The sequence below is a fragment of the Hemicordylus capensis genome, chromosome 5 (assembly GCF_027244095.1).
Source record: "Hemicordylus capensis ecotype Gifberg chromosome 5, rHemCap1.1.pri, whole genome shotgun sequence".
Taxonomy (NCBI): Eukaryota; Metazoa; Chordata; class Lepidosauria; order Squamata; family Cordylidae; genus Hemicordylus; species Hemicordylus capensis.
Window position 1 is genome coordinate 246,958,755 of NC_069661.1, and position 27,942 is coordinate 246,986,696.

The 27,942-nt window shown below is 48.0% G+C and overlaps 1 protein-coding gene across 2 annotated transcripts; it reads right to left on the reverse strand.

Moving 5' to 3' along the window:
* Nucleotides 1-4,990: 4,990 nt before the first annotated feature.
* CMAS (cytidine monophosphate N-acetylneuraminic acid synthetase) lies at nt 4,991-26,617 on the reverse strand. Of its 2 annotated transcripts, XM_053257346.1 has the most exons (10): nt 26,343-26,617; nt 22,580-22,722; nt 20,430-20,585; nt 19,411-19,544; nt 16,514-16,608; nt 14,329-14,500; nt 13,523-13,676; nt 11,488-11,654; nt 6,323-6,391; nt 4,991-6,155 (listed from the first exon to the last, which is right to left on the reverse strand). In XM_053257346.1, exons 1-10 carry the CDS (start codon nt 26,558-26,560, stop codon nt 6,138-6,140), a joined length of 1,326 nt encoding a protein of 441 aa, XP_053113321.1. In that variant the 5' UTR covers nt 26,561-26,617; the 3' UTR covers nt 4,991-6,137. The 2 variants fall into 2 exon arrangements, with proteins under 2 accessions (XP_053113321.1, XP_053113322.1); XM_053257347.1 differs by lacking the exon at nt 6,323-6,391 and having other exon boundaries at nt 26,343-26,616.
* Between the last annotated feature and the right edge of the window lie 1,325 nt (nt 26,618-27,942).

A 27,942-nucleotide genomic window follows, 5' to 3' on the forward strand; every position in this document is an offset into this window, starting at 1 on the left:
ATGGCTGTAGCCCTAGAAAAAGACTACAGTTCCTAGAAAACCATGTTTGTTTCCCAGGATTGCAGGGGAAATATCTTCCAAATTTAATTTTGAAAGTGGAGTTCTAACAAGTGTTGATAAGTACTCAGTCAGCGGTGGGAGGAGGTGGGTTTGTACAGGACAACCTGCAGTACCAGGCTCCAGAGCCAGAAGGGACAGCACAAGAGGGCAAGTCTGAAACTTTATGCAGTACATGGAGTAACCCACTGAAATTAGTGATTTACCCTTCTGCAGACATACACACAGGACTGGGATGCCTCTCACACTGTTTGTGGGTGTATGTGTGCCTGGAGGGGGGGGGGAGTAATGGCTGAGTGCAGAACTATAGACCATGGATTCTCAATGTTGGGTCCCCAGATGTTATTGGACTTCAGCTCCCATAATCCCCAACCAAAGACCAATGGGGCTGGGGATCATGGGAGTTGAAGTCCAATAACATCTGGGGACCCAACATTGAGAATCCTTGCTATAGACCAGGGCTGCTCAACTCTGGCCCTCCTGCAGATGTTGGCCTACAACTCCCATAATCCCTGGCTATTGGCCCCTGTGGTTGGGGATTATGGGAGCTGTAGTCCAAAAACAGCTGGGGGGGGGCAAAGTTGAGCAGGCCTGCTGTAGACTCTCACAGCAGTAAGGGACCCTTGCCAAGCAGCAGATGGTGAGACCCAGGAGAGCCTGTTGCTACCTCTCAAATACCTACGGGGTGGAGGGAGTGGAGAGGCAAGGGGTCAAAGTGCAGTGAGCAGACTCCTGAAGTACCAAACTGAATCGGGGAGGGTGGGGCGCCAAGTACCACGACAGCACCCAAATTGAATCAGGGCTGCTTTGCACAAAGCCATAAGAACAGCCCTGCTGGATCAGGTCCAAGGCCCATCCAGCCCAGCATCCCTGTTCCACACAATGGGTGGCCCACCAGATGTGCTGGGCCAGCAGCCACAGAGTCCCTCATAACAGAGTCTATATGATCCGAGCTTACGCCAGTGAGCGGGAGCCACTCTGGCAAAACACCTTCAATGCGAGAGCCATTTCCCACTGTGCGGAACTCTGCGCAGTGCCATGCTTTTCTCAGAGCTGGGAGGGCCCTTGAAGCGAGACGGAGGAGCCCTCTCTTCAGAGCGTTTTTGGGAAAGCCCTGGGAAAGGCAACACGTCCCAGCACTCTGCGCACACTTTCCACAGTGGTGCAGGCGCTGGAGGGCTCCGCTTCCCTTAAAAGAGCCCTACGGCTGCTGGACAAAGCACAACCCTGCAAAGTAGGGAGAGGAGAGCTGGTCTTGTGGTAGCAAGCATGACTTGTTCCCTTAGCTAAGCAGGGTCCTCCCTGGTTGCATTTGAATGGGAGACTAGAAGTGTGAGCACTGCAAGATATTCCCCTCAGGGAATGGAGCCGGTCTGGGAAGAGCAGAAGATTCAGGTTCCCTCCCAGGCAGCATCTCCAAGATAAGGCTGAGAGAGATACCTGCCTGCAGCCTTGGAAAAGCCGCTGCCAGTCTGTGAAGACAATACCGAGCTAGATGGACCTATGGTCTGACTCAGTATATGGCAGCTTCCTATGTCCCTAAAGTAGGAATGGTGGGCTTCTCCGCGTGGTGCCGGGGGGACTGTGCAGAGTAGTCCGCTTTGGCCAAAGATTCATGCAGGCCCAATAAACAATTTGTCAGGAAGCCACACTTAGGGTTGGTGGGGACTACTACTGGCCCCAGGGCCGTACAATGAAGCACACTGGCCTATGGGGTAGGTCAGATTGAGCCTTTAGTGTCGCCAGGTGCCTACCCTTGATTTGTAATGTGCGGTGGCTACTTTGACAGACACCACGGGAGGAGAGCTAGTCTTGTGGTAGCAAACATGACTTGTCTCCTTAGCTAAGCAGGGTCTGCCCTGGTTGCATTTGAATGGAAGACTAGCAGTGTGAGCACTGTAAGATACTCCTCTCAGAGGATGGAACCACTATGGGAAGAGCATCTAGGTTCCAAGTTCCCTCCCTGGCAGCATCTCCAAGACAGAGCTGAGAGACATTCCTCCCTGCAACCTTGGAGGAGCCGCTGCCAGTCTGTGTGGACAATACTGAGATAGAGAGACCAGTGGTCTGACTCAGTATATGGCAGCTTCCTAAGCTCCTACCAGTGGTTTAGCCCCAATTAGATCAACGGAATTTATTCTTCAGCCAAAGAGGTACCACTGAAGGAGATCTATTGTCCTGCAGAGCTATTCAGTCCATCCTGGTGATGTGCAGTGCTCTTTCCCGATATACCTGCAGCCAGTAACCATTAATTATGTCACAAATTGTATCCAAATGGCTAAATGGAGGGGGCAGACGACGTGATACTATCAAACTTGGCGGTCTGGCTTATTTGCATGAGTTTCACGTTCCTGCCGTAGACGGAGTTCAAAGAAGGAAAGCGGCCCCTACTGGGCAAGACGGGAGATGGAGCAACATTTCCCACCAGCCATTTCCCCAAAGCATGCTTTTGGTCCCAGCGTTCGAGCCGTTTGTTCGAGCGGTTTAATGCCTAACAGCTGTGGCTAGATCTATCCTTCATTACATTAATTTATCTAAACGACAGGCTATCAATCACCTCCTTTTCTGCCAACCTGACACACACTTCCTTTGGGCAGCATTGGATCTTTCGCGAAGACCAAGCAGGCAGCACCCAAACCCAGACTTCCGAGTGCTCACGGGCCTTGCAATCAGCGGCTAGATGTAGAACCAGACCTGGATCAGGAAGAAACGTCCCGATAATGGAGCAAAAGAGACACCTTTTAAAGTGGTGGATCTCTTATATTAAGCAGGGGGAGAACAACTGTCCCTATCCAATCCCAGCACAACACCTTTCAGCGGCTGTTGCCGGGGTCTGCCATATGTTTCTTTTTAGACTGGGTGCCCTTTGGGGACAAGGCAGGAGTGTAGCTATAATTGAGCGAAAGGGTTCAAAGAACATGGGCCCCCAGCTCCTGAGGGCCCTCCAGCTCCACCCCTCCCTATTTTCTTCATTGTCTCCCTCACTCTGGGGGGGGCCACCAGAGAGAGGGATGAACACTGGCCCCCTCTCCCCTAGCTACACCCCTGGGACAAGGGACCACCTTTCCTTATTTTTTAATTTTTCTATGAAAACCGCTTTGAGAACTTTTCTTGAAAAGTAGTATCTAAGTAGCAGTAATAGGAATTGACCTGGCGAGGAAGGAAGGCCAGGCTCCTTGAAGAAGTCCTACACTTGAACAATCCAGAGCAGAGGTGCTCAGCCTTGGATCTCCAGATGTGGTTAGACAACAACTCTCATCACCTTCAGCCACTACGGCTTTCCGTCAATGTGGCTGGGTATGATGGGAGTTGTAGTTGAGCATCCCTGATCTAGAGGCTACATTCCAATGTGGGTGGCCCACTAGCAGGGGTGTAGCTAGAGAAGAAGGGGGCCTGTGTTTGCCCCTCTCCCTGGTGGCCCCTTGGAGTGAGGGAGATAATGAAGAAAATAGGGAGGGGGTGGAGCTGGGGGGCCCTCAGAACCCCCCCCCCAGTTCTTTGAACCCATCTCCTCAATTATAGCTACAACCCTGAACACTACTTATCTCTTAGATACACATATGGATCTGAGCACCAAACACCAGTTAGTGCTGTTGGACTGAGCACTTCCCATGAAGGCTCCATTTCAATTACTGACACTCTTTCCACCTGAACGGGGAAACTACGGTTTGCAACCTCTCTAAACCAGGATTGTAAACCATCTGAAATGGGTTCGTAACCTTGGTTCAACCACAGTTTGCAGCTTTGGCTAGAGTGACAAACTTTATGGTTTGCTCAAAGCAGGAAGCAGCGAATGGAAGCGCATGGGGAAACAGAACGTTGCCTTAAAACAAGAGAGGTCAATAGTCCATCTAGCTCAGTATTGAACAGACTAGCGGAGGCTCTCCAAGGTTTCTGGCAGGAATCTCTCTCAGCCCTAACTGGAGATAGCAGGGATTGGACCTGGGACCTTCTGCATGCGAAGCAGGTGTTCTACCGCTGAGCTATAGCCCCAGTAGACTGCAAAGGAGGGGAGTGTATGAGCACAGGGCTCATCTCTGCAGTGCCAAACCAAATCCATGCATAGTCATCAGAACAGAAGAATATAAGAACAGCCCTGCTGGATCAGGCCCAAGGCCCATCTAGTCCAGCATCCTGTTTCGCACAGTGGCCCACCAGATGCTGCTTGAAGCCTACAGGCAGGAGTTGAGGGCATGCCCTCTCTCCTGCTGTTACTCCCCTGCAACTGGTACTCAGAGGGATCCTGCCTCTGAGGCTGCAGGTGTCCTATAGCCCTCCAACCAGTAGCCCTTGATAGTCCTCTCCTCCATGAAGTGATCCAAACCCCTCTTCAAGCCACCCAGGTTGTTGGCTGTCACCACATCTTGGGGCAGAGAGTCCAAGGTAGCTCAACAGGCTATGGCCCAACCTCAGTAGGCTATGCCCTTCAGCCTTCCTGAAGTTCCTGGCTGAAATCAATGCATCCCTGACAGCCAGCACATGACTCCCATATGACTCTACATGCCCAAGCAGCCACGAGCACTCTGAGGAAAGACTTAATAAGGGCACGTCCTATGCCAAGGACATAGCAACAGAGTGAAGATTACTTAGCAGGGTAGCTATTTCCAACAGTCTCTCTAAAGCAGGGGTGGTCAACTCAAGGCCCTCAGCTGCTGTTGGACTACAACTCCTATCACCCCCCACCATAATGAAATCGTGGCTGAGGATGATGGAAGTTGAAGTTTAACAGCTGGAGAGCCTCAGCTTAGCCTCTCCTGCTCCAAAGGATATTTTTATGAACACAGAACACACGAAGATGCCTCCCACTGAGTCGGACCCTTGGACTTCAGTATTGTCTGCACAGACTGGCAGCAGCTCTTCAGAGTTTTAGACAGGGGTCTTTCCCAGCCCTGTAATCAGGGACATTACCAGAGGAGAAAAAACAAGCACAGAATAGGTTTCTGCACTTTTATTCCTAAATAGAAAAATGAACCTTATTTTGACCACGATTTCTTTTAACATTGGTAATTTATTATCTGCAATTACAAATAATCAACAAGACAAACAAGTAGAAAGTCTTTGATACCACTTTTGTCCACAAACAGGAGTATCTAAACTGGGGACATCCTTCATTTTTAGCTCCCAGGAATCTATGGAGACAACAGAATCTGGATAGCTGGAAGAAGAGGTATCCTATGATTTCTGAATATAACCCATGACAAAATGCTGCTGTCAGCACTGGCCAGCAGCAATTCTTGAGGTTCCAGGCAGGAGTCCTTCCCAGACCTACCTGGAGATGCCAGAAATTGAAGCTGGAACCTTCTGCATGCAAAACAGATGTACTACAGCCCTACCCATAAGAAAGTGGGTGCATAATAAGTTTTCAAAACCCATCACCTACCAAGCTGAACGCAATCCACCAGCATTCTATTGTGGCTCACCAGACCTATTTTTGCTGCCTTCTTGGGCTGCAAAAACAGGAAAGACTTGAAGCACCTGGCAGATGGTGATTATATATATTTGCAAAAGAGAGAAGTTCCAGTGTTGTCTAGCTTATAAATACCCACAGCACACAAAATCATGAACGCCACTACAGCATAAATTTCCCAGCTTTGGTAAAGAAAATGAAAACAAGTAATTATTGCATTTCTAAAGACGTAACAGCAGCAAAAATGTAGTATTACCAGGTCAGAAAGTGGTGGTCTAAAGTGGTGCCTTTTAAGTGGTGGTCTAAAGCAGGGATTAACGTTGGGTCCCCAGATGTTACTGGACTTCAACTCCCATAATCCCCAACCAAAGGCCACTGGGGCTGGGGATTATGGGAGTTGAGGTCCAATAACATCTGGGGACCCAACATTGAGAATATCTGGTCTAGAGCACTGAACTTTGGAGCACGGAAAGCGGCCATTGTCAAAGGCACAGGAACTTAAATACAGAAATAGCAAAACAGAACAAGAGAGTGAACTCTGACCTTCCTTCGGGGAACGCCAAATGACATACACAGGGGTTACCTCATTTTATCACAACAACCCGACAAGCTAGGCTAAGCCACAGAAGTTAGGACAACGATCACCACCAATTGTTGGGACTTCAGGGCTCCATCAACTGAATGCAGTCACCTGTGGAGCGGTAAAGGCAGATACGGAGGTTGACACATATGTAGAGCAGTGCCATTTCAGACTGCAGAAGTGTCACTTGTCTGAATACTTTCCCACATTCTTAAAAAAAACAAAAAAACACCATCTCCATGCATGCAGAAAATTAGCACATTAGACCTTCAATGTACCTGTTTTCTAGGAGGCGCAGGGGGACATGAATCATGTGATCTTCCACCTGCAGTTTCAAGTGGGACATTCTAGGAAAAAGAGGAGAACGCTGCATAGTTTTGAAGCAGTTCATTCTGCTTTCCTTCAAGGGCCAGGGGTCCCTTTCTTGCTGCTGTCATCCAAATCAATGCCTGGAGATTGGATTCCCCTTTGCCAATGTTGCCAACAGGCCTTCGTCTGACACAGAGGGTGCCAATTCAGGGAGGACCATCACCATAGGAACAGAAGAAGCTGCCTGACAGCTGAGTCAGACCACTGGTCCATCTAGCTCAGCCTGCACTGACTGGCAGCAGCTCTCCGTGCTTTCAGGCAAGAGTTTTGCCCAGCTGTGCCTGGAGATGCTGCCAGGGACTGAACCTGGCACCTCCTGCATGCAAAGGATCTCCCATCCAGGCACTGATTACACCAAGACCTGAGCTCCAGCAAGCTGGCGGCATCATGTGGCCGCACTCCATGCTCTGGGGCCCAATTATATAGTTTCAATATGATCACTGGCTGTTGACTACCTTGCTGCCTTCCTTCTGGGCTTCCCACAACAGAATAGTGGGGTTTGGGCAATATCCAAAATAGGGCTGTTCTTATATGCCACTGCAAAGGGTACATTTTTTTGGCCAGATGACCTTGCCACATATATACTGTGCATTTGGGTTTGCAAAGAGGTCTTAACAGGGTCAAGGATCATTGGCCTAATTCTCACAAACAGCTCAGAAAGCAGTTGTGTCTGGGCTGTGCCACATCACACTCCTGGTGGAGGAAATCACGCAAGTCAGGAGTTGTCCAAAGTGGGTCCCCAGATACTGGTGGACCACAAATCCCATCATCCATGGCCACAATGGCCATGGGTTATTTTTATTTATTTGATTGATTGATATACCGCCCTTCCAAAAATGGCTCAGGGTGGTTTACATCAAAATAAAAACATAATTAAAATCAAAACCAGATCAATTAAACAATTAAAATCATTTAAACACATATTAAAATCATTTAAAACCAGCATTAAAAATTTAAACCAGAAATCTAATCAAAAGCCTAGGTGAATAGATGTGTCTTCAGTGCCTTTTTAAATGTTGCCAGAGATGGGGAGGCTCTTCTTTCAACAGGGAACACATTCCAAAGTCCAGGGGCAGCAACAGAGAAGGCCCGTTCCCAAGTAGCCACCAAACGAGTTGGTGGCAACCGCAGATGAACCTCTCCAGATGATCTTAACAGGTGGTGGGGCTCATGGGAGTTGTAATCCAACACCTGGGGATCCAAGTTGGAGAACCACCAAAATAACTGAATGCATGCACCCCTCCCACCCCCTGCAGATGGAAAACTAGAAGAGTTCCAGCCTAGCTTCTTCCCTATGTCAAGAAATGTTTGGTCTTGGGGAAACATTTGGCTGTGTAAGCCTCCACTTGCAGTCTGAAGTACTACAGCCTAAACACAAGTCTGAAGGTTGCTAGATCCTAGATAGAGCTCTGTGAATAGGATGGAAAAGGCGGGGAACCCAAACAAATTTGGTTTTTTTGAAATCACACTCCAGGTTGCTAGAAATATTCCACTGCTTCAAAAAGCACACTGGTACATTCATTGAGTATTCAGCTAGGTGTGTGATCATTCTCAAAACAGAGAAAAAGGGGGAAAAATCAAAGTCCTAACTCACATTGTAAACCAGAGAAACCAAGATTTATAGTCCTAGTAGGTAAAAGCGGCACAACTGCATTTGTGAAATTAAAAGGCAATAAAGCGCCGCTATTTATTGAGAAAGCTGCCATATTGCGAAAAGAGAGAACGTTTCTTTCCAACAAGCTGAGACATTATGCCAAGCAGCAGCAACACTTTCGAAGCAAGCAGGACTTCAGAACTCCAGGGTTTCTACGCAGTGCCTTCCCATTAACCCCTGGGTTAGTAGCCAGCCATGCCAAACAGTGACTGGGAGGAGGGAGAGGGCAACGCAGAGCAGATGCTTAGTCCAGGGCAAAACAAAATAATGTCAGACAGGGTTCCAGCCTTTGCACAGCATTATGGGCTTGCTCTCATGATCCTAATCAAGGTTAGGGATGCACACGGAACCGTGGAGGCACAGTCCGGTGCCAACGGGTGTGTGTGTGTCTCCCTTTAAGGGCGGGGTGTGTGTGTTTGCACTTACCCCTCCCACCGCTCCCCCCGCCCCGCCGGCGCTGCCTTTTTTTTGCAACGATTTTGGGGTGGTGGCATTTCTCCCTGCTGTCCGTTATTAGCCGGAAATATCGCAAGTTACAAGCATGTGCCGCTGTGCGCGCCCACTGCACGTTGCGTGCGCTGCGCACATCACGCACGCAACGTGTGCACACGTGCTTGTGACTTCCGGTATTTCTGGCTAACAACGGGAGCAGGGAAGAATGTTGCCGCCACAAAATCGTTTAAAAAAGGGAGCGTCAGTGGGGGGAAAGTGGCGGGAGGGGTAAGTGCAACCCCCACGCCCTTAAAGAACCACCCCCCGCCGGCACTGGACCGGGCCACATGCGAACCGGTTTGGAGGCCAATAACGTGGCCTCCGGACCGCTTCATGCACATCCCTAATCAAGGTAACAGGAACAGTCAGCTGGAGAAGAAACGCGTGAGTGCTCCTGATTGGCGGTTGTGTGAAAACCATGATAAATAGAAGAGTGGGAGAGTGATCGTGTGGAGCTGGGTACGACAGGCACAACCAACCCACATTGTGTCCCCAGCATTTTGCCAAGGGGGTGGGTGGGTGAAAAGCTGACCTACCCAGTTGCTCATGGCCCCCACATAGGCACTCTCCCCTCCTCCTACCTTGATCTTTTGATTCACACAACTGCTGATCAGAAGCATACATGGCTCTCCTATGCTGGGGGAGTACTCCTCCAACCCTGATTAGGATCAGGAGAATGAGCCCAACGTTCAGGCCAATATAAACAATACACTGGACACGCGACCATCACTTATCCATGCAGAGCTCCACGTGGCCGGATGTCCTGTTCTTTGTCCGCATACCCGTTCCTGTGTCTGCAGAATTGGCATGCTGGCACAGCTTCTCAGGCAGGCAGTCAGCACACAGATGAAGATGCCTTTCAAGCAGACACGGGCTCATGTGGCAGCCTGAACAATAAGGGGTGTGTGTACAAGTTTGTCAACTTGAATCAGCCCCAAGGGCAGGATTAAAGGGGCTTGGATTGCAAGGACGTCCTTCGCTACTGCCAAGTAACATGATTTGGCTAACTGGGGAAGTCATGGGATGAGGTGTGGAGCAGTGTTTCCTCTTAAGGCAAGGAGAGCTGGTCTTGTGGTAGCAAGCATGAATTGTCCCCTTAGCTAAGCAGGGCTCACCCTGGTTGCAAATGAATGGGAGACTAGATGTGAGCCCTGCATTCCCCTTGGGGGATGGGGCCACTCTGGGAAGAGCATCTCCAAGTTCCCTCCATGGCAGCATCTCCAAGAGAGGGCTGAGAGAGACTCCTGCCCGAAACCTAGGAGAGCTGCTGCCAGCCAGTGTAAACAATACTGAGCTAGATGGACCAACAGTCTGACTCGGTATATGGCAACTTCCTATGTTCCTAAGGCATGTGTGTGTGCACACAATTAATTTTGGATCCTACTCAGGTTGACTCAGGAAGGCCCTACTCTGAATGCATGTGTGCAGATGCTACCATGATACTGCCTCCCAGAACAAAATTCATTCCACACATATCGTATTTACCCAAATGGAAGATGACTCTGAATTTAAGATGACTCCCCTCCCCCATAAAAGAGAGGTTAAATACAGACTATACCTTCATTTACTCAAAAGGAACAGGTATCTGAATTTAAGGTGACCTCCCACTTTCTAATATGAAAAAATTTGGAAAAAGCCTAGTTTTCTTTTCTGGTAAATACGGTAGATGAACAGGGTTAGAGGGGACACTGATGTGGCATTTACTAAAGACCCTCCTGGGCTTCCCCACATCCCATTACTCAAGCAGTGAAGGCAGGGCCAGTGTCGATGAATCAGCAGCATCAAGTTACACAACTTGCTCAGACGGCATCACTTCAGGATGCAGGTTGCATGCTCTGAATGCTCCCTCATGCCAAACCCAAAAAACCCCTCCCCAGGCATTCAAAAGTAGTGTGTCAGAGGGATGTGTTCAGCCTAACCTTCTGAATGATGGGGACACTCTAATGTGCCCAGAAATCACACACTGCTTGAGAACTTGCACTCCCCCTATACCTTTCCCACAATTCTGCTGACTGTATAAACTCCGCACCCCCTCAGTAAGACAGTGCCTTTTGAGCTCAACATCAGGCTCAAAAGGAACTGGGACCTGTGGACCAGTGGTGGCGAAAAGGGGGGGGGGGGAATTGGTGCAAATTTGGGCACCAAGCCCAAAGATAAAGGTTGACCTTGGAAATAATGTATGGAATAGCAGCCAATTGGTGGTTATCTGGAGCAGCAGCTGATGGAACCGGGCCAGTTTGTAATTGCCTTCACATGTCCAATCCAGAGCAACAGCCAGATTCAGCCTCTTTCCACCTTGGGAGTCCTCAGAGAAAGCCTGCTGTGGATACAGAATTCTCGAAAGCGGCCAGGAGCCCAGAGCAGACACTCCATACTTCTAAGCAATGGGGAGGGCAGCATTTTATGCCTGGAAGGCCATTCTCTGCAAGCCCCTATCCTAAATATCGTCCATTTACTTTCCCTGTGTCTGCTGCTGACACAACAGTGCTGTGTTGTTTGAGTGCCAGCAAGAAACAGATTCAACAACTGCCATTAAAAGATGAATGGAAGGAAACCAGGATTCTCTTCCACTAGTGCTACTTTTGTACATCGAAATGGGTTTTGAAAAACCAGGTCCCCAACAGGCAGGCATGGATGCTGCAAACTCCTTCACCTTTTAATAAGATCAGTCAAGCAAAATTGACTGAAGCCGGCTGGATTCTGCTAGCTCTTATGTTGGCAGGGGCTGTAAGTGGAAATCAACAATTTGGTTTAAGTGCCTGAAAATGCAGGTTTTTAGACGTCTAAACAATGCCCTTTGGATTCCCGAAATGTCAAGACCAAGAAGTGAGTCAGAACAGAGAAACCAGCGGAATGGACTGGGAGACTGCTTCCCCCCAGAGTGGTAGCCACGTCAGGGCATTGTCATCACAGTTTCTTTCCAGTCACCTTTTCCATTAGGAGAAAGATATGCTCTGCAAACTCCCGGATTGCGCCGCGGCCACCGTTACATTTGCAAATGTAGCTTGTGGCTTTTTGTGCAGCTGGACAGCCGTCAGCAGGGACCGCACTCATGCCAGCTTTCTTCAGGCACTCCACATCAGATTCTTCATTTCCTGCAGGGAGACGGACATCGATACATATTAGACAGACATTGATACATATCACATATTAGATCAGGGCTTTGTTTTGTTGGTGTTACGAACAATGTATTAAACATACATGTCCATAATTTGGCATTCAAAATAATACAGTGTACACAAAAATAGGAATAAATAATAAAATAATAATAAGATGATGATGATGATGATGATAATACATTACTGCTGTTCTTGTACACTTTCTTATTCTGTAATTACATAATAGCATTAGTAACAATGTCATAATTTCAAACATTAACCGTATTTTGTTGACTACAATTCCCATCACCCCCAGCTCCAATCGCCTTGGGCTGTGGATGATGGGAGTTGTAGTCAACATCATCTGGGAATCCCTGCTACAGGGAACACTGGTGACAAATAAAGAAGCTGCAGTTTTCCTTATGAGACAAGGCTAATGCACCTGGGGCTTTTTAGTTTGGAAAAGAGGTGACCATGGGGAGACATGATAGAGGAAATTGATAGATAGAAAATTATGCATGGAGGAGAGAGAGAGAAAGAAAATTTTTCTCTCTCTCTCTCAAAACACCACGGCCAGGGATCATCATCCCATAAAACTGACTGCCAGGAAATTTAGGACCAACCATTTTTTTTCACAAAGCACATAATTAATCTCTGGAATTCTCTGCCACGGGACACTGTGAGGGCCAGTAGCTTGGATGGCTTTAAAAGAGGCTTAGGCAAATTCATGGAGAACATGTCTAGCAGTGGATATTAGGAAGGTGGCTATAAGCCAGCTCAAAGGCAAGATGCATCTCAATACCAGTTGCAGGAGAGCAACAGCAGGAGAGAGGGCATGCCCTCAGCTCTTGCCTGTGGGCTTCTCAGAGGCATCTGGGGGGACACTGTGCAAAACAGGATGCTGGACTAGCTAGGCCATGGGCCTGATCCAGCAGGGCTGTTCTTATGACAATGTATTAAAATGAAATATTGTTACCCTCCCAGCTTATTACAAGTATTCACTCAAATAATAATATATCGAATTAATGCTCACATCAAGAACAAAGAACGCTAATATCAATGCCTGTCTAAATAAAATAATAATTTTTAAAAGAGCAAAAGGAGATAAAGGTTCTAATTGAAGCATCAGTATGTGCCAGTCTCCACATGAGGCAACCATTACTATGCATACAACTCAAACACATCCTTCCTTCATTTCACACTGACTAGCATAAATAAATAAATTTGCTATCATGAAACAGCATCTGGTTAAGTCCAGAATTTAGGATAATAAGTGTGACATGGATTGTGTGATTTGTGAGAAGGATGAGGGCTGGTGACAGGTCAAGGGAATAGTGTACAAGACTGTATGTATGGAATGCGAGGAGTTTCATACTGGGGAGACAGGGAGACCACTGTTAAAAAAGGTATAAAGAGCATTTAGCTGATACGCAATATAATAAAGATTGACTGTGAAACATATGAAAGAAAAACATGAAGGAAGAGTTGCACAAAGCAAGGTGCTTATTCTGGCTATTGAAGGAAATACCGTGAAACCTAAGATTAAAGAGGCTATGGACTGAACAATTACATCCATCCAATAATGTTAAGGAAATGAGAGAGGCAATGGAATGTATTCGCCAGTAAAAGAACAAATAAAAGAGTTAATTTTGGAAAGCCACTCATTTCCCCCTTCTTCCTTTTCTCCTGTCCTTGTATTGGTTACTTCAGCTGCAGTTACTGTATTTAATCGGAAGTGTTTCCAGCTGCTTGAAATAGAGCATTGATAGTGGTGTTTGGACATTGAAATGCGTTTGCTCGATTTTGGAAGATCTGTTGTTCATTTTACTGTCTGTTCAGATTGTTAACTGGAGAGGGGAGCTAACCTAAGTATGCCACTTCTTTCCAGCACAGCCCCATTTCCTTCCTCCACTTCTCAACCACGTGCAGCTTGTCCATCACGCCCACTTCCATGGCACAGCCCAGCTTCATGGCGGAAAGTGTCTCAGACGAGCAGTTCCTCTCGGAGATCAGCCGCACCTGCTCAAATCAAACACAGCTGGGAGGTGTGCATACTGTCAAGTCTGAGCCAGAGCCCTAGCAAGTGCTACAGTCAAGGAAATGCCAACCTGCCGCAGACAGTCCATGTGGACACTGCCTGTGCCTACCACACAACACAGCTGCCTTATGAAGGACTGGCCAACCTGCCGACTGGGGAGCTGGGTGACATACCCGAGTGTGTTGGGATGGGACCCGGGAGATCAGGGATCTAATGCTGAGCCACAAAACCAGAGCAGCAGCTCAGGGTGACCTTTGATTATGCTTAGCCCCTACCCCGATTTTCAGGCTCTCACCACACCTTGGCCATATGCTTTGAAGCTTATCTATGCAGCCGTGAGATCGGGAAGCGTCCACCTCCAGCCTCAAAGGCAGGATGCCTCTGAGTACCAGTTGCAGGGGAGTAGCAGCAGGAGAGGGCATGCCCTCAACTCCAGCCTGTAGGCTTCCAGTAGCATCTGGTGGGCCACTGTGCGAAACAGGATGCTGGACTAGATGGGCCTTGGGCCTGATCCAGCAGGGCTGTTCTTATGTAGCATGCCTTCTCTAAAATGAAAGGTGAGCTGACAGTCAATACACCCCCCGACATTTAAAAAAAAACAACACCTGTCAGAAAACACAGAAGAAAACATACCTCCACACCTCTTTTCCGAAGCAAATTAATCCCAATGGCATCCCTGACGTCATAAGAAACAGTCTCTTTTGCATTCTCTGAGACGTAGATGTGGCCGGTGGTGAGGCATCCATCTATGGTGCAAACCAGCAGCTTCACCTCCTTCAAGGCTTCTTTCCCAAAGTAGCCATATCTGGAAACACGGATTCAGCCACAGTGTTCAGGAGAGAAAAAGAGGTTTGTGAAGAGCTGTGCCCTTTAAGGAGGGCAACAACCATCAGGGGAGGGATCAAGCAAAGGAGAAGATAAAAGCCGAGGTCTCTCCAAGGGGATATCTGGGCCGCAGCACTTCAGGCTGCAGGTGGGGCTCATATGATTGCATCCTCTTCCAAAGAAATTCCTTCCACATACCGGTTCGGAGGGCTGACCCGATTCGGAGCTCCGAAGTTTGGGCTGGTTCAGCGGGGGGGGGGGGTGTGGGGGGGGGGGGGTTGGGTTACCTTTAAGGAGCAGGGAGGGTGATCTCTCTCTCCGCCCTTGTGTTTCTCCTGCTGGCGCTGTCTCCAAAGCCACTGGAGTGGGGCGGCAGCATACTTCCTTGCCACCCTGGTCAGCATTGGACCGGAAGTGGCCGGTGTGCATGTGTGACGTGGTGGCAGGGAATGAGCACCCTCCCTGCTCCTTAAAGGGAACTCCCCTCCCTCCCTTAGCAAGGCAAGGCTAAACCCGTCTCCCTGGCATACTTAGAAACATAGGATGTTAGAGTTAGAAAGAACCCTTGAAGGGCTTCTAGTCCAGTCTCCACTGAACGCAGGAATCTGCTACAGAATCCCTGATAGTCAGCTGTCCAGCCTCTATTTGGAAACTGCCAGGGAAGGAAAGCCCCACTGCATGAGGCAAGGGTTATGGTACAAAGAATAAATCTGCTCCTCCTCCTACATGGCAGCCCTTCAGGGATTTGAAGGCAGCGTTCCTATTGCCCCATAAGCCTTCTCTTCTCCAGGCTCAACACCACGGCTGAACAGCATTTGCAGTTATAGGAATCTAGTGGATGTGGCCTGTCATTGACCAGGCAACATCACTTTGCATAGATTACAGTTATAGGAAACTTCAAGAGATTAATTACATGCCATAGAATGTTTTATTAATGTTCCTTTTTTAAGAAGGCTTCAAATTTCAACTTCAAACATTACTCATTTTATTGAATTGTTACCATATGTGAAAAATTTGATTCATGAATTTGTGTCTGAGAAACATCTTCTGCTTCTCTTAGGCATGATGTGGTTTCTGAATTATTCATCTGGTTACTGAGTGTTAAACATGAGAACAAAAAGTTGAAATCTGATTACTTCTTCCTTGGAAGAAATTTTGAATGAATATCTATATACAAAATTAAACCTTTCACCAACATACTCCAGTGTAAAAAAGGAGTGCATTCAGAAAATTTCTGTGGCAGGATGGTGCATGCAAAATTTGGTGTCTGTTGGCTCAGAGCCTTTTGGAAGGGGTGGTATAAAAATGTAATGAATAAATAGTAAATAATTGGGAAATATGACTATTTCACACAAAGTCACTCACAAACTCTGCAAAATATATAACAGATTCTTCCTAATGTCTACCTTAAATCGGCTTCCTTGTCATTTCAATCCATTTGGCTCCAGTCCTGCCCTCTAGAGCAACAAAGAATAAACCTGCTCTTCCTTCTATGTGGCAGCCTTTCAAGGATTTGAAGGCAGCGTTCCTATTGCCCCTTCCGCCTTCTCTTCTCCAGGTTAAAAATCCCCAGCTCCTTCAACCATTCCTCATAGGACATGCTTTCCAGACCCTTCCCTTCCTTTGCTGCCCTCCTCTGAACCCCTTCCAGTTTATCCACATCCTTCTTAAAATGTGGGATGCAGAACTGGATACAGTATTCCAAGCGAGGCCAGACCAGTGCAGACTATCGTGGAGCAATTACTTCTTGTGATCTGGGGAACTCTATGCATTTGTCAATGAAGGCCAAGATTACTCATTTTATCGGCACTGGGAGTTTTGCCTGCCAGAGGTGGGGAGGAGAATACCTCCACCTGCAGTGGTACAGTCCAGAACTGACCACTTAATCCTGCTGACTGGGCAACCTGGAGTTTAGAAGCTGAAGAGCGGTGGGGGGGGGGGAATACCCCTACAAGAAATCAAATGGCCAAGCAAAAGCTTCTCCTTTTCTTACCTCAGGACTCTTTGCTCTGCGATTGGCCAATCAATGTCGACATCAATATCCACACTGTGCTCAGCACGCATTTCGTAGTAGGCCATTTTCCCACCCTGAGCAACATCAGAGACATGTCAGCAGTTGATTTCATTCAAACAAATGATGTGGTGGAGGGCGGGGGAAGTGCAGATGTGAACGCTGGAGCTAAGCTTCCTGGGAGGTGTGTGTGTGCAAATGTGCGGAGAGCAGCAGGAAGACCGATTTGATTCTTTGTCCTCCAATAAACGGATTTACTCGCTTGGAAGGAGAAGTGGTCTTGTGGCAGCAAGCATGATTTGTCCCCTCTGTTAAGCAGGGTCAGCCCTGGTTTGCATTTGAATGGGATATTACATGTGAGCTCTGAAAGATATTCCCCTTAGGGGATGAAGCCACTCTGGGAAGTGAAGGTTCCAAGTTCCCTCTCTGGCATCTCCAAGACAGGGCTGAGAGAGATTCCTGCCTGCAACCTTGGAGAAGCTGCTGCCTGTCTATGTAGATAATCCTGAGCTAGACCAGGGATTCTCAATGTTGAGTCTCTAGATGTTTTTGGACTTCAACTCCCATAATCCCCAGCCCCAGTGGCCTTTGGTTGGGGATTATGGGAGCTGAAGTCCAACAACATCTGGGGACCCAGCATTGAGAATCCATGGTGTAGACAATACTGAGCTAGATGGACCAATGGTCTGATTTGGTAGAAGGCAGCTTTCTATGCTCCTGTGGAGGAACGCGACCTCCTCCTCCTTCTGCTCTATAGGATGGGCTGATGGTTATTTTCCACATTTGCATCTTGCCTTTCCTCCTGTTCTTTGCACCAACTCTGTTTTCTCTCGGCCTCTTTCCACTGTGCACCTATCTGGTATACTCTTAACTGCTACAGCTTCTGCCTCTGCGTTTCTCCCAGAACAGATGCCCTTTGTCAGGTAGTTTACCCAGGCTGTGTTCTCATGAGGAGGAGGAATGCGGCTAACTCTTTAACCACGATCCCTGCAACTCCTGCCAAGGGCGATATGAGAATGAAGAATTTCCAGATGGTCCCAGTCAAATGGTTGCTGTTAAACAGCATTTAACTGGGATTGATAACCCGGATCAGATCTTGGTTATTGATCCTGGTTACATGCTGTTTAACTTCAGTGGTTTGACTAGGATTGCCTGGAAATTCCACGTTTTCATGTGGTGCTCCATAGGGGCTCAGGGATTGTAGTTAAAAAAAAATTAACTGCACTTCTTGTCACCATGAGAAGACGACTCATTATACTTGGTACTTTCCCAGTTTTGAAAAAAGCCTTTGTTTCCTTATACAATGGCACCCATGCACTGTATATGTAGAAATAACAAATCTATCATAATGAACTAGCTAACACACAGAGCAGTGTTCTGAGAACATAGCAACAGGCTGAATTCCTGAAGCCACAGAATTCTCAAGCAACAGAACATGCAGATGGGAGGCACGAAGTGATTTTCATTGTTCTCTCCGTAAGTGCAATTTACCTTCCAGAAATATGTCCCCGAGGGTTGCACAGGTCTCAGGGACATATTCCTGAAAGGCAAAAAGCACTTACAGAGGCAGGGGAGATCAGCAAAAAATCACTTCGCCCATCCCACACGTGCATGGAGAGATCTTTCCTACCTCTGCTTGCTTGCGAGGGCTTTTCAGCTGGAGAATGCCGAGGACTGAACCCAAGACCCTGCCACTGACTGAGCAGTAGCTCCTCCACTTCTTCAAACTGCTTCACAAATATCAGTGGCCGGGCATTAATGATATAAACAAATAAAATTCAAATGCTACTCTACATCCTGGGAGTAGCGATGCTGAAAGTGCGCAATATAACTCTCTAAAATGAACCAACAGCCCTGTAAGGTAAGCCGGTTATCATTCCCATATTTCAGATGGGGGCACCGTGGCTGAGAGAAAGTGCATGCATGACTTGTCTGAGGCCACCCAGTGTGCTCATGCTTGCACTGAGCTAGGAACATAGGAAGCTGCTGTATACTGAGTCAGACCATTGGTCAACCTAGCTCAGTACTGTCTACCCAGACTGGCATGGCTTTTCCAAGGTTGCAGGCAGGAATCTTTCTCAACCCTATTTTGGAGATGCTGCCAGGGAGGCAACTTGAAACCTTCTGTTCTTCTCAGAGAGGCTCCATCCCCTGAGGGGAATGTCTTACAGAGCCCACATATGGTCTCCCATTCAAATGCAACCAAGGCACTCCCTGCTTAGCTAATGGGACAAGTCATGCTTGATACCACAAGACCAGCTCTCCTCTCTGAGTTGTGAGTCAGCCTCACAGCTCACAGTTTTAACCACTAGGAACATAGAAACATAGGGAGCTGCCATATACCAAGTCAGACCATTGGTCTATATAGCCCAGTATTGTCTATACAGACTGGCAGCGGCCTCTCCAAGGCTGCAGGCAGGAGTCTCTCTCAGCCCTACCCTGGAAACGCCAAGAGGGAACCTGGGACCTTCTTCCTGCATGCGTGCAGATGCTCTTCCCAGAGCGGCTCCATCCCCAACGGGGAATATCTTCCAGTGCTCCCACATGTGGTCTCCCATTCATATGCAACCAGGGCGGTCCCTGCTGAGCGAAGGAGACAAGTCACGCTTGCTCCCACAAGACCAGCTCTCCTCCCCACTACCCGACATCAGCTGCAGGCACAGTCCCAGCAATTACTAAAGCAGTCCAGAACTCCCAGTCTCCAAGCATGGAGAAAATCCACCCTTTGGGCAAGTTGCACAAGTATGACAGGGTGGTTATGGGTTTGCGAAGGGGGTCACTGATCTGCGGCAAGTGAGCTCTCAAGCCCAGCTTGGAGCCTCACGACGAAAGCAGGCAAGATGGGACTGGAAAAAGCCCAGCTCCATGTCAGCACAAACCTGTAGATACCCCTTTTCAATCAGAGCCCGCTTGGCAAAGTAAAAGGATCCATTTTCATAAAGCTCCCCGTCCCAATCTTGCCTCCGGGGACGTTTGGCCGGATTCAGGTTCTGAGGTACTGTCACTTCACACACTGTAAAGAAAAAAAGAGACAAAAGCAATGTTACTGCTTCCTTCTGAAACACTCCCTGGTTTAAGCAGGGATTATGGGTCACTGAAATTGGGGGTGGTGGCGCCTTGATCTTTTCAGCAGAGAGGCCATAGCTTAGTGGTAGAGCACTTGCTTTTTAGAACAAAGGAAGCTGCCATATACTGAGTCAGACGATTGATCCATCTAGCTCAGTATTGTCTACCCAGACTGGCTGCAGTTTCTCCAAGGTTGCAGGCAGGAGTCTCTCTCAGCCCTATCTGGGAGATGCCAGGGAGGGAACTTGGAACCTTCTGCATGCAAGCATCCAGGTGCTGTTCCCAGAGCAACCCATCCCCTAAGGGGAATATCTTACAGTGCTCACATGCAGTCTCCTATTCAAATGAAAACCAGGGTGGACTCTGCTTAGCAGAGGGGACAAGTCATACTTGCTACCACAACACCAGGTCCATATAGCTCAGTATTGTCTACACCAGTGGTTTCCAACCTGGGTTCCTCCAGATGTCGCTGAACTACAACTCCCATCATCCCCAGCTACAATTTATTGTGGGTGGGGATGCTGGGAGTAGTAGTTCAGCAACACCTGGAGGAACCCAGGTTGGAAACCACTCATCTACACTCACTGGCAGCAGCTCTCCAAGGTTACAGGCAGGAGTCTCTCCCAGCCCTACCTGGAGATGCTGCCAGGGATTGAACCTGGGACCTTCTGCACACAAAGCAGATGTTCTGCCACTGAGTTACGGCCCTGCCGTCATCTTGATCTGATGCAGGCAAGATGCATCAATCTTGATGCGTCAATCTCCAACATCTTCATTTAAAAATTTGTTAGATAGTGTTCCTACATCAATTGGAAGCTTAAGAATACCCTACCTCCTTTCTTGATTTCACTCCATCTAAACTGATGCCGTCTCACCACGGAGAAGACCGAGTCGAAACCGTCTTCTTGGATCATTTGGGCCACTCTGGTGAGATCCGTGGGATGCAAGCAAGGTGAGGTTGCTTGAATATTTCCAACAATGTCAACCTCTGAGGGGGGGAAAGGCAACAACATGAGGAGCTGAATACCATACAAAACAGCAGACGCTTAGGTAACACTTCTAATGTTATTTGGGGCACACCATTACTGTTCGCAGCAGTTTACAAGATTAAATTTTAAAAACTGCAGGCAGACACGTTAGGAAAGAAATCCTGACAGCAGCAGTGAGATCATACCTTTATTAGGACCAAGGAAACATCACCAAGTAGAAAAAACAGAGGAGACATCGCAAATACTGCTACAAACTGATCAAAGTATCTGCCCTGTTTTATGCCTCCAATGGGAGAGCGATTGCTTCCTTGTCATAGTCTGCTGGGCTGACTTTTGAGTTCTTTTCACTGGGCACAAACTTACCAGTCCGAACATTACCAAGATGCCTCTTACCAGGACAGAACTTAGAGAATCTTGTGTTAAAAGTCCCACAGTAAACATAGGAAGCTGTCATATACCAAGTCAAGACCATAGGTCCATCTAGCTCAGTATTGTCTACACAGACTGGCAGCGGCTTCTCCAAGGTTGCAGGCAGGAATCTCTCTCTCAGCCCTATCTTGGAGATGCCAGGGAGGGAACTCTGAAACCTTCTGCTCTTCCCAGAGCGGCTGCTCTATCCCTTAAGGAGAATATCTTACAGTGCTCACACTTCTAGTCTCCCATTCATATGAAACCATCATGGACCCTGCTTAGCAAAGGGGACAAGTCATGCTTGCTACCACAAGACTCTCTACTACAACCCATACTCTTGAATGCAAGGAGGCCCTGTGTACAGTGCAGATAATGATTAAAACCAGGACAAAGAGGAACGGGTCAAATTGAGAACCATAAGGGACTTGCTCTCTGGTGCTGCTGAGGGCAGGACTAGAACCAAGAGGTTGAAGTTACAAGGAAGCAGATTCAGGCTAGACACGTGGAGGAAGTTCCTCACTTGAAGAGATGTTTGACAGTAGAACAGTCCGTCTCATGAAGTGGCGGGCTCTCCTTCGCTGGATGCTTTCAAACAGAGATCTGCCAGGGATACTGTAGCTGTTGCCTGCACTGAGGAAGGGGTTGGACTAGAAGAGAGCTGGTCTTGTGGTAGCAAGGATGACTTGTCCCCTTGCTAAGCAGGCTCCACCCTGGTTACATTTGAATGGGAGATTACTTCTGTGCACTGTAAGATATTCCCCTTAGGGGATGAGGTTGCTCTGGGAACAGCATCTGGAGCCAGTGTGGTGTAGTGGCTAGAGTGTTGCACTAGGACCGGGGAGACCTGAGTTCAAATCCCCATTCAGCCATGATACTAGCTGGGTGACTCTGGGCCAGTCACTTCTCTCTCAGCCTAACCTACTTCACAGGGTTGTTGTGAGGAGCAACTTAAGTATCTAGAACACTGCTCTGGGCTCCTTGGAGGAAGAACAGGATATAAAATGTAAAAAATAAAATAAATAAGTAAAATAAGTTCCTCCCTGGTATCTCTAAGATAGGGCTGAGAGAGACTCCTGCCTGCAACCTTGGAGAAGCCGCTGCCAGCCTGTGCAGACAATACTGAGCTAGAGGGACCAATGGTCCGACTCAGTATATGGCAGCTTCCTATGTTACTAAGACCTCCACGGAACCTTCCAACTCTAAAATTCTAGGATTCCATGATTCACAGACATTCTAAAGGCTTCTTCACAAATTAGGCCCTTTAAGCGCATGTCTACAAATGAAAGTGTGAATGAGAGAAGCAGGCATTTTGAAATGCGTGTCCCATACGTTGACTCAGGGAGATGGGATGAGCCAAGGCTCCCTATTGAGTGTACGGTAGGTGACAAACCCAGTTTTGTTGCTACGGAACGTGTGAAACGGCCCTCAATATGAGAGAAATGTAATTCCTGTTTTCTCTGATGGGTGTGTTGATCTTGAAACTATTGAGCTTAATCTGGTCTCCTTTTAAATTTGCTAAGGGCCCGGTCCTACAAAAAACAACCACCCACTTCCCACTTTTAACAGTCCTGTATCACCGTACCATCATGATACTGAAGGAACTCCACAATGGCATCCATAGAGGTAGAAGAGTCTTTAGACACCTCCGAACTCCTCCGATGGACCTGTGCCCCATACTGCTTGGCCACCTTCTCAATCTCGTCATGGTCTGTGGAAATCCACACACTGTTGGCAGACAAAACACAGCATTGCATGTTATTGCCAGGGCAGACAAGGTGGATTAGAGCTTGTTTCCTTGTTGAATCGTCGCTTATTGGTCACCAGGGAGCTGCTGTTACAAAACAGGACCTTGTAACCCCCCAAATTAAAAGCAGTTATGCAATGGGTCAGCTCAGTCATCACATAGCGCCTCGGTTTATTTCAAGTAATTTAGTGTCCAAAATCAGGCAGTAACTGAAGTAACCAAGCTAAAGTAACCATGGTTCATTTATGTCCATCTAGCTAAGATTTGTACCGTGGGCTTGAAACTCGTTTGCCAACCAAGGTTTAGCCTAGCTGTAGTCCTGCTTTACAACCCAATGCAACCAATGTCTTTATTAGTGCAAATCAGAAGGTTTGGAAGCCCTCGTTGGAAACCCTGCCCGCACCACAAGGTGGCAGCCGATCATGGGGCAACTGCTCCAAGTAGAACCATGCTGGTGGGTGGGGTGGGGTTGTTTAGCACAGGGAAAGCTGGGCAGATGTTCTCGGGAGGATCTATGGGTGGGCAGGGAGCTGGGAACAAGGGTGGAGCAGCTGGGAAGAAGCACAAGGATTCCTAGGGGCTGTAGTTCCTCCCACATGATGGTTCCTGCGCTCCTGGGTATCCCAGTGCTTCTTCCCAACTACTCCATCCTCGATCCCAGCCTCCCCTGTGGCATTCCCCGCCGCCTCTCCCCCACAGACACTCCTGAGAATCTCCGCAGCCGCCCAGCTGTCCCCATGCCAGTGCTGGGCTGGCATTTACAAGAATCCCACCCCACCCGCCAACTGCCCTGCGACTGGCTGCCTCCTTGTGGTGCCGGGTGGGAATTCCGACACAGGCTTCCAAAACTTCCAGCTTGTACGGTCCTGCTTTGTTGGCCTGCACAGGAAGAGGTAGGAGTGATCTGCTCAGCCAAGGTGCCGTATGGCTCAGCCTCAGTTTTCCAGTCCCTAGAACGGAGAGGGCAGTTTGGCTTACCTCATATAGCTTGTAAACAGCCAATCATTTGGTCAGATGTCATGAGCTGAGAAAACCCTCTTTTCCATGAAGCCTTTGGAATAACCCTACTGCAGGGCTGCTCAATTCGGCCCTCTTGCAGATGCTAGTCTACAACTCCCATAATCCCTGGTTATTGGCCACTGTGGCTGGGGATTATGGGAGTTGTAGTCCCAAAAACAGCTGGGGGCCCCACGTTGAGCAGGCCTGCCCTACTGCTACTAAGTCTAAGTCCTTGTACATAAAATAATCACATAGTTTTCTTCTCATTTACCCCGCCTCCATTTCTTTTCCCTTCCTCCGTTGTCTCCCTTGTAACTATTTTTAGACTGCTTCCCCTCTGGGCAAAGACTTGACTTCTCCCCTGTTGTAAAGCATTATCTATACAGATAATGCTACATAACTAATAGTGAGTTAGGATGATCTCCAAGCAACCAGGCAGGGAAGCTATGCAAAAGTTGGCTCCAGAGCTGATTTTACTATTTTCTGCTGTGTATTGTGTGGGTGTGGTATGCGGATAGGGATTAATACACAAATGCCACAACTGAAAAGGTGGACCTCACTGAAAGGGCTCAGAAAAATGGGCCTTGATGATTCAGCTAGACCGGCTGTTCTAGAAAAACTGCTCTTGAGGTTTTGCAGAGGCGGCGGTTTTTCCATTAATGCTGCGTCATTATGAGCATACAGAGATATAAATTAATCTCTTGGATGAGTCTCTAACACTGATCCCCTAAAGAGGGGACTAGGCCTTGCTGTACAAAAAGAGACACTCATAAAGTCATATCTCTAGTGTACACATGCTAGGGATGTGCACAAACTGGTTTGTGCACTCCCAGGAGGCAGTGGGGTCCTTTAAGGGGCTGGGAGGGTGCCCTTACCTGCCCTGCCAACGCTCTCCACAAAACCGTTGCCGTGGGGCTGCAGCGTACCTCCTTGCAGCCCCATTCATTGTCATACCGTACGTGTCGGCTCCCTCCCAGCCCCTTAAAGAGCCCCCCCCCCCCGAACCGGCTCAAACGCTGGACATCCAAACCAGTTTCAGCACGCCACAAAACGAGCGCCAAACTGGTTCATGCATATCCCTAACACATGCTGCTCAGAGAAATATAGATCCCGCGAAAGCCAAGCAGCAGAATATTAAAGTAATCACACAGATTTCGTATCCTTTCATTCTTTCTCCGAAGGCACCAGTTTCTACTATAAAGCCCTTTGTTTCCACCAACCCTGTAGGTATGCACGTAGGCTCCCTACCTGTCTCCATGAAGCTTCAACCGTGGTACACCTGGCACTGGGAGCTCCAAACCCTATAGGAAGGGCAGCTGCAAATATATTCAGGCATCTGGTCTGGGTTTGATTAGAGATTTTTTAATCTGTTGTGTGGTCTGTTTTTTGAATGAGGATCTTATCTCTTTGAGGATCAGAATAGTAATCAATAGACTACCCATCTGAAAGGTAATGTGGTGTAGTGGTAAGAGTGTCAGAACTGAGGGAGACCCAAGTTCATGGCTGAGTGGGGATTGAAGTCAATATCTCTTAGCTTAGCCTACATCACAAGGATAAAACAGGGAAGGGAAAGAATCATGTACACCGCTCTTAACTACTTGGCAAAGGGGATAGGTAAATATTTATTTATTCTGTTAGTTCTGACCCCGGTGCTAAAAGCCAAGAAGTAACGGTACTTACTTCTAAATGGGCTCAGGATCACAGCCTTAAATGGCACTGCAGTGAGACTTGCGAGCAAGAGAAACAGCTAGCGTGGTCTAGTGGTTAGAGCATTGCACTACACACCCAGGTTTAAATTCCTGCTCACCCACTGAACTCATTAGAGGACTGTGAGTCAGTCACTCTCTTAGTCCAACATACCTTACAGGGGTGTTGTGAGAATAAAAGGAAGAATCATGTGCACTGCCCTGAGAAAAGGCAGGATACAAAACTCATGAACAAACTGTTAAGTAGCTAGTGACCATTACTTAGAGGAGAACAATCACACTTATTTCCAGAACTATGTTCGCAGTCCTCATAGCGGCTATTCCCAGTTCAAGTCATGCTTATACACTTTGAAATTCCATTTTAGATTTTCCTGCCATGATTCTAAGTTTATCCAGTGACTCACAGGCATATTTCCAAAAATGTATTTTATATCTGCAAGTTATTGTTCAGCCAGGGCTAACAACCCTGGACTACATTACAGGGTTGTTGTAAAGCACTTTCTCTCAGCTCCTCCCTAATCTGCATCATACAAATCATGATACTAGACAAGACATTTAATTTCTCCTGTCCTAGCAGAGGAACCATTTGCAAAGCAATTTTTAAAAGAATCCAAGCATTTCCACACACACCTTCAAGAGGCCTCGATTTTGACACTGCGTGTATGTTCACCCTTACTCCTCTTTTTCTGGGGTTGCTCTCCCCACCCCACGCCGCAACGACGTTGCGAATTTAGTGCAATGACAAATTCCTGCATTTCTACTGTCACTTGCACCATTAAGCCAGAGTTTCAAGAGCAAACCGGAACTGCGATCTGGAAACAAAAGAACTGATTCCCTTGGAGAAAGAGAGGGAGGGGGAGCAAGAAGGTGGAAGAGTCACCCGCGCATGCGCACACCTCTGGAAGACGCCGGAATCGAGGGCTGCCCTCAGCACCCAGCCAATCAGCGGGACTCCAGCCAGCAGCTTAATATTCTTCAGAGGGATGCCTTTGCTGCCTCCGCGGGCCAAGATCAGCGCAGCCATATGCTGAGCGGACGGCTCGGCATCTCCTGACGGACGGCACGGCGCGGCTAGTGCCGCCGCTGCCGCCGAGTTAGCAGCCGCCGTAGCCATTTTTTTCTGGGCCGCGCGCGAAAATTCGCTGAGGTTCAGGCCCCGCCCCTCACGCCACAAAAGCTAAGGCGTGCCTTAGGGAAGCATGCTGGGAGGTGTAGTTTTAGATGGGCGGGGTGAGAGGGATGCCCTTGTTAGGATTTCTGGGAGTGGTAGTTCTGGCGTCGCGGAATGGCGCTTCCCAGGAATGATGGCCGGGAGACAGCCAGCGAAGAGGATTGTGGGAAGCGTAGTTCGAAAGGCGGCTTAGCTCTTATAGGGAGGGGAGGGACGTAAAGTGAGCACTGCGGGATCAGACCAAAGATAGTGTTTGCAGTTCACCTTCCTCCTTGTTTCTAGCATCAACCAGCTGGATTACTCCAGGGAGCCCACAAACTGGGCGTAATGTCCACAGTTCTCTCTTACTGCTTCCCATCAATTAATATTCAGAGATATACTACGTCTGAACATGGAGGTTCTTCTTCTTAGTAGTCATGGCTAACAGCATACCTGCCAACATGTCCCTATTTTCCCATTAATGGAAAATGTCCCCATGTTATTAAAGACCGTCTAATCTAGTGGCAATTGCTTTATCCCATGGGAGTGAATTCCATAAGTCAATAATAATTATTATTAATAATATACATAATAAAAATAATGATAATATGATGATTAAGAATATCATACCTGCCAACATTCGGAGGAGAGCTGAGCTGGTCTTATGGTTGGTTGGTTGGTTGTGCCATCGAGTCAGTGTTGACTCCTGGCACCCACAGAGCTCTGTGGTTTTCTTTGGTAGAATACAGGAGGGGTTTACCATTGCCATCTCCTGCACAGTATAAGATGATGCCTTTCAGCATCTTCCTATATCACTCCTGCCCGATATAGGTGTTTCCCATAGTCTGAGAAACATACCAGTGGGGCTTCGAACCGGCAACCTCTTGCTCCCCACTGCGCCATTAGGTAATTTGGTAGCAAGCCTGAATTGTCCCCTTTGCTAAGCAGTGTCTGCACTGGTTTGCGTTTAAATGGGAAACTACATGTGTGAGCACTGTAAAATATTCCCCTTAGGGGATGGAGCCACTCTGGCTATAATACTTCACCCGGCATCCTGCATTGAGCAAAGTAACTGTTTGGTTCTAAGATTTCGAAACCACGGTGGAGACGAAGCCGTACATACTGTTCTGACCTCCAGCCATCTGTTGGCAGCTGAGAGAAACAAGTATGCGATATTGTTTGTGTCCGTCAGTTCCAGCATACGCTGCTTAAATCTGGCTTCGTGCCTGCAGATGAGGAAACGATGCTTGCGTTAACAACGTATGTGACTCATAATTCAGTGTGAGAAGAGAGGGAGCCCTCGGATTGGAAAAGCGGCGTTCTCAAACGTGGGCCCCCAGAGGCTG

What these genes read in the sequence shown, in the direction of transcription:
- CMAS (XM_053257346.1), bottom strand. Translation starts at nt 26,560, where the DNA reads ATGGCTACGGCGGCTGCTAACTCGGCGGCAGCGGCGGCACTAGCCGCG. An exon ending in TTGAAAAGGGGTATCTACAG is followed by an intron (nt 16,609 to 19,410) that starts GTTTGTGCTGAC and finishes GATGTTGCTCAG; the next exon opens with GGTGGGAAAATGGCCTACTA. An exon ending in GCAGAGCAAAGAGTCCTGAG is followed by an intron (nt 14,501 to 16,513) that starts GTAAGAAAAGGA and finishes CCGTGTTTCCAG; the next exon opens with ATATGGCTACTTTGGGAAAG.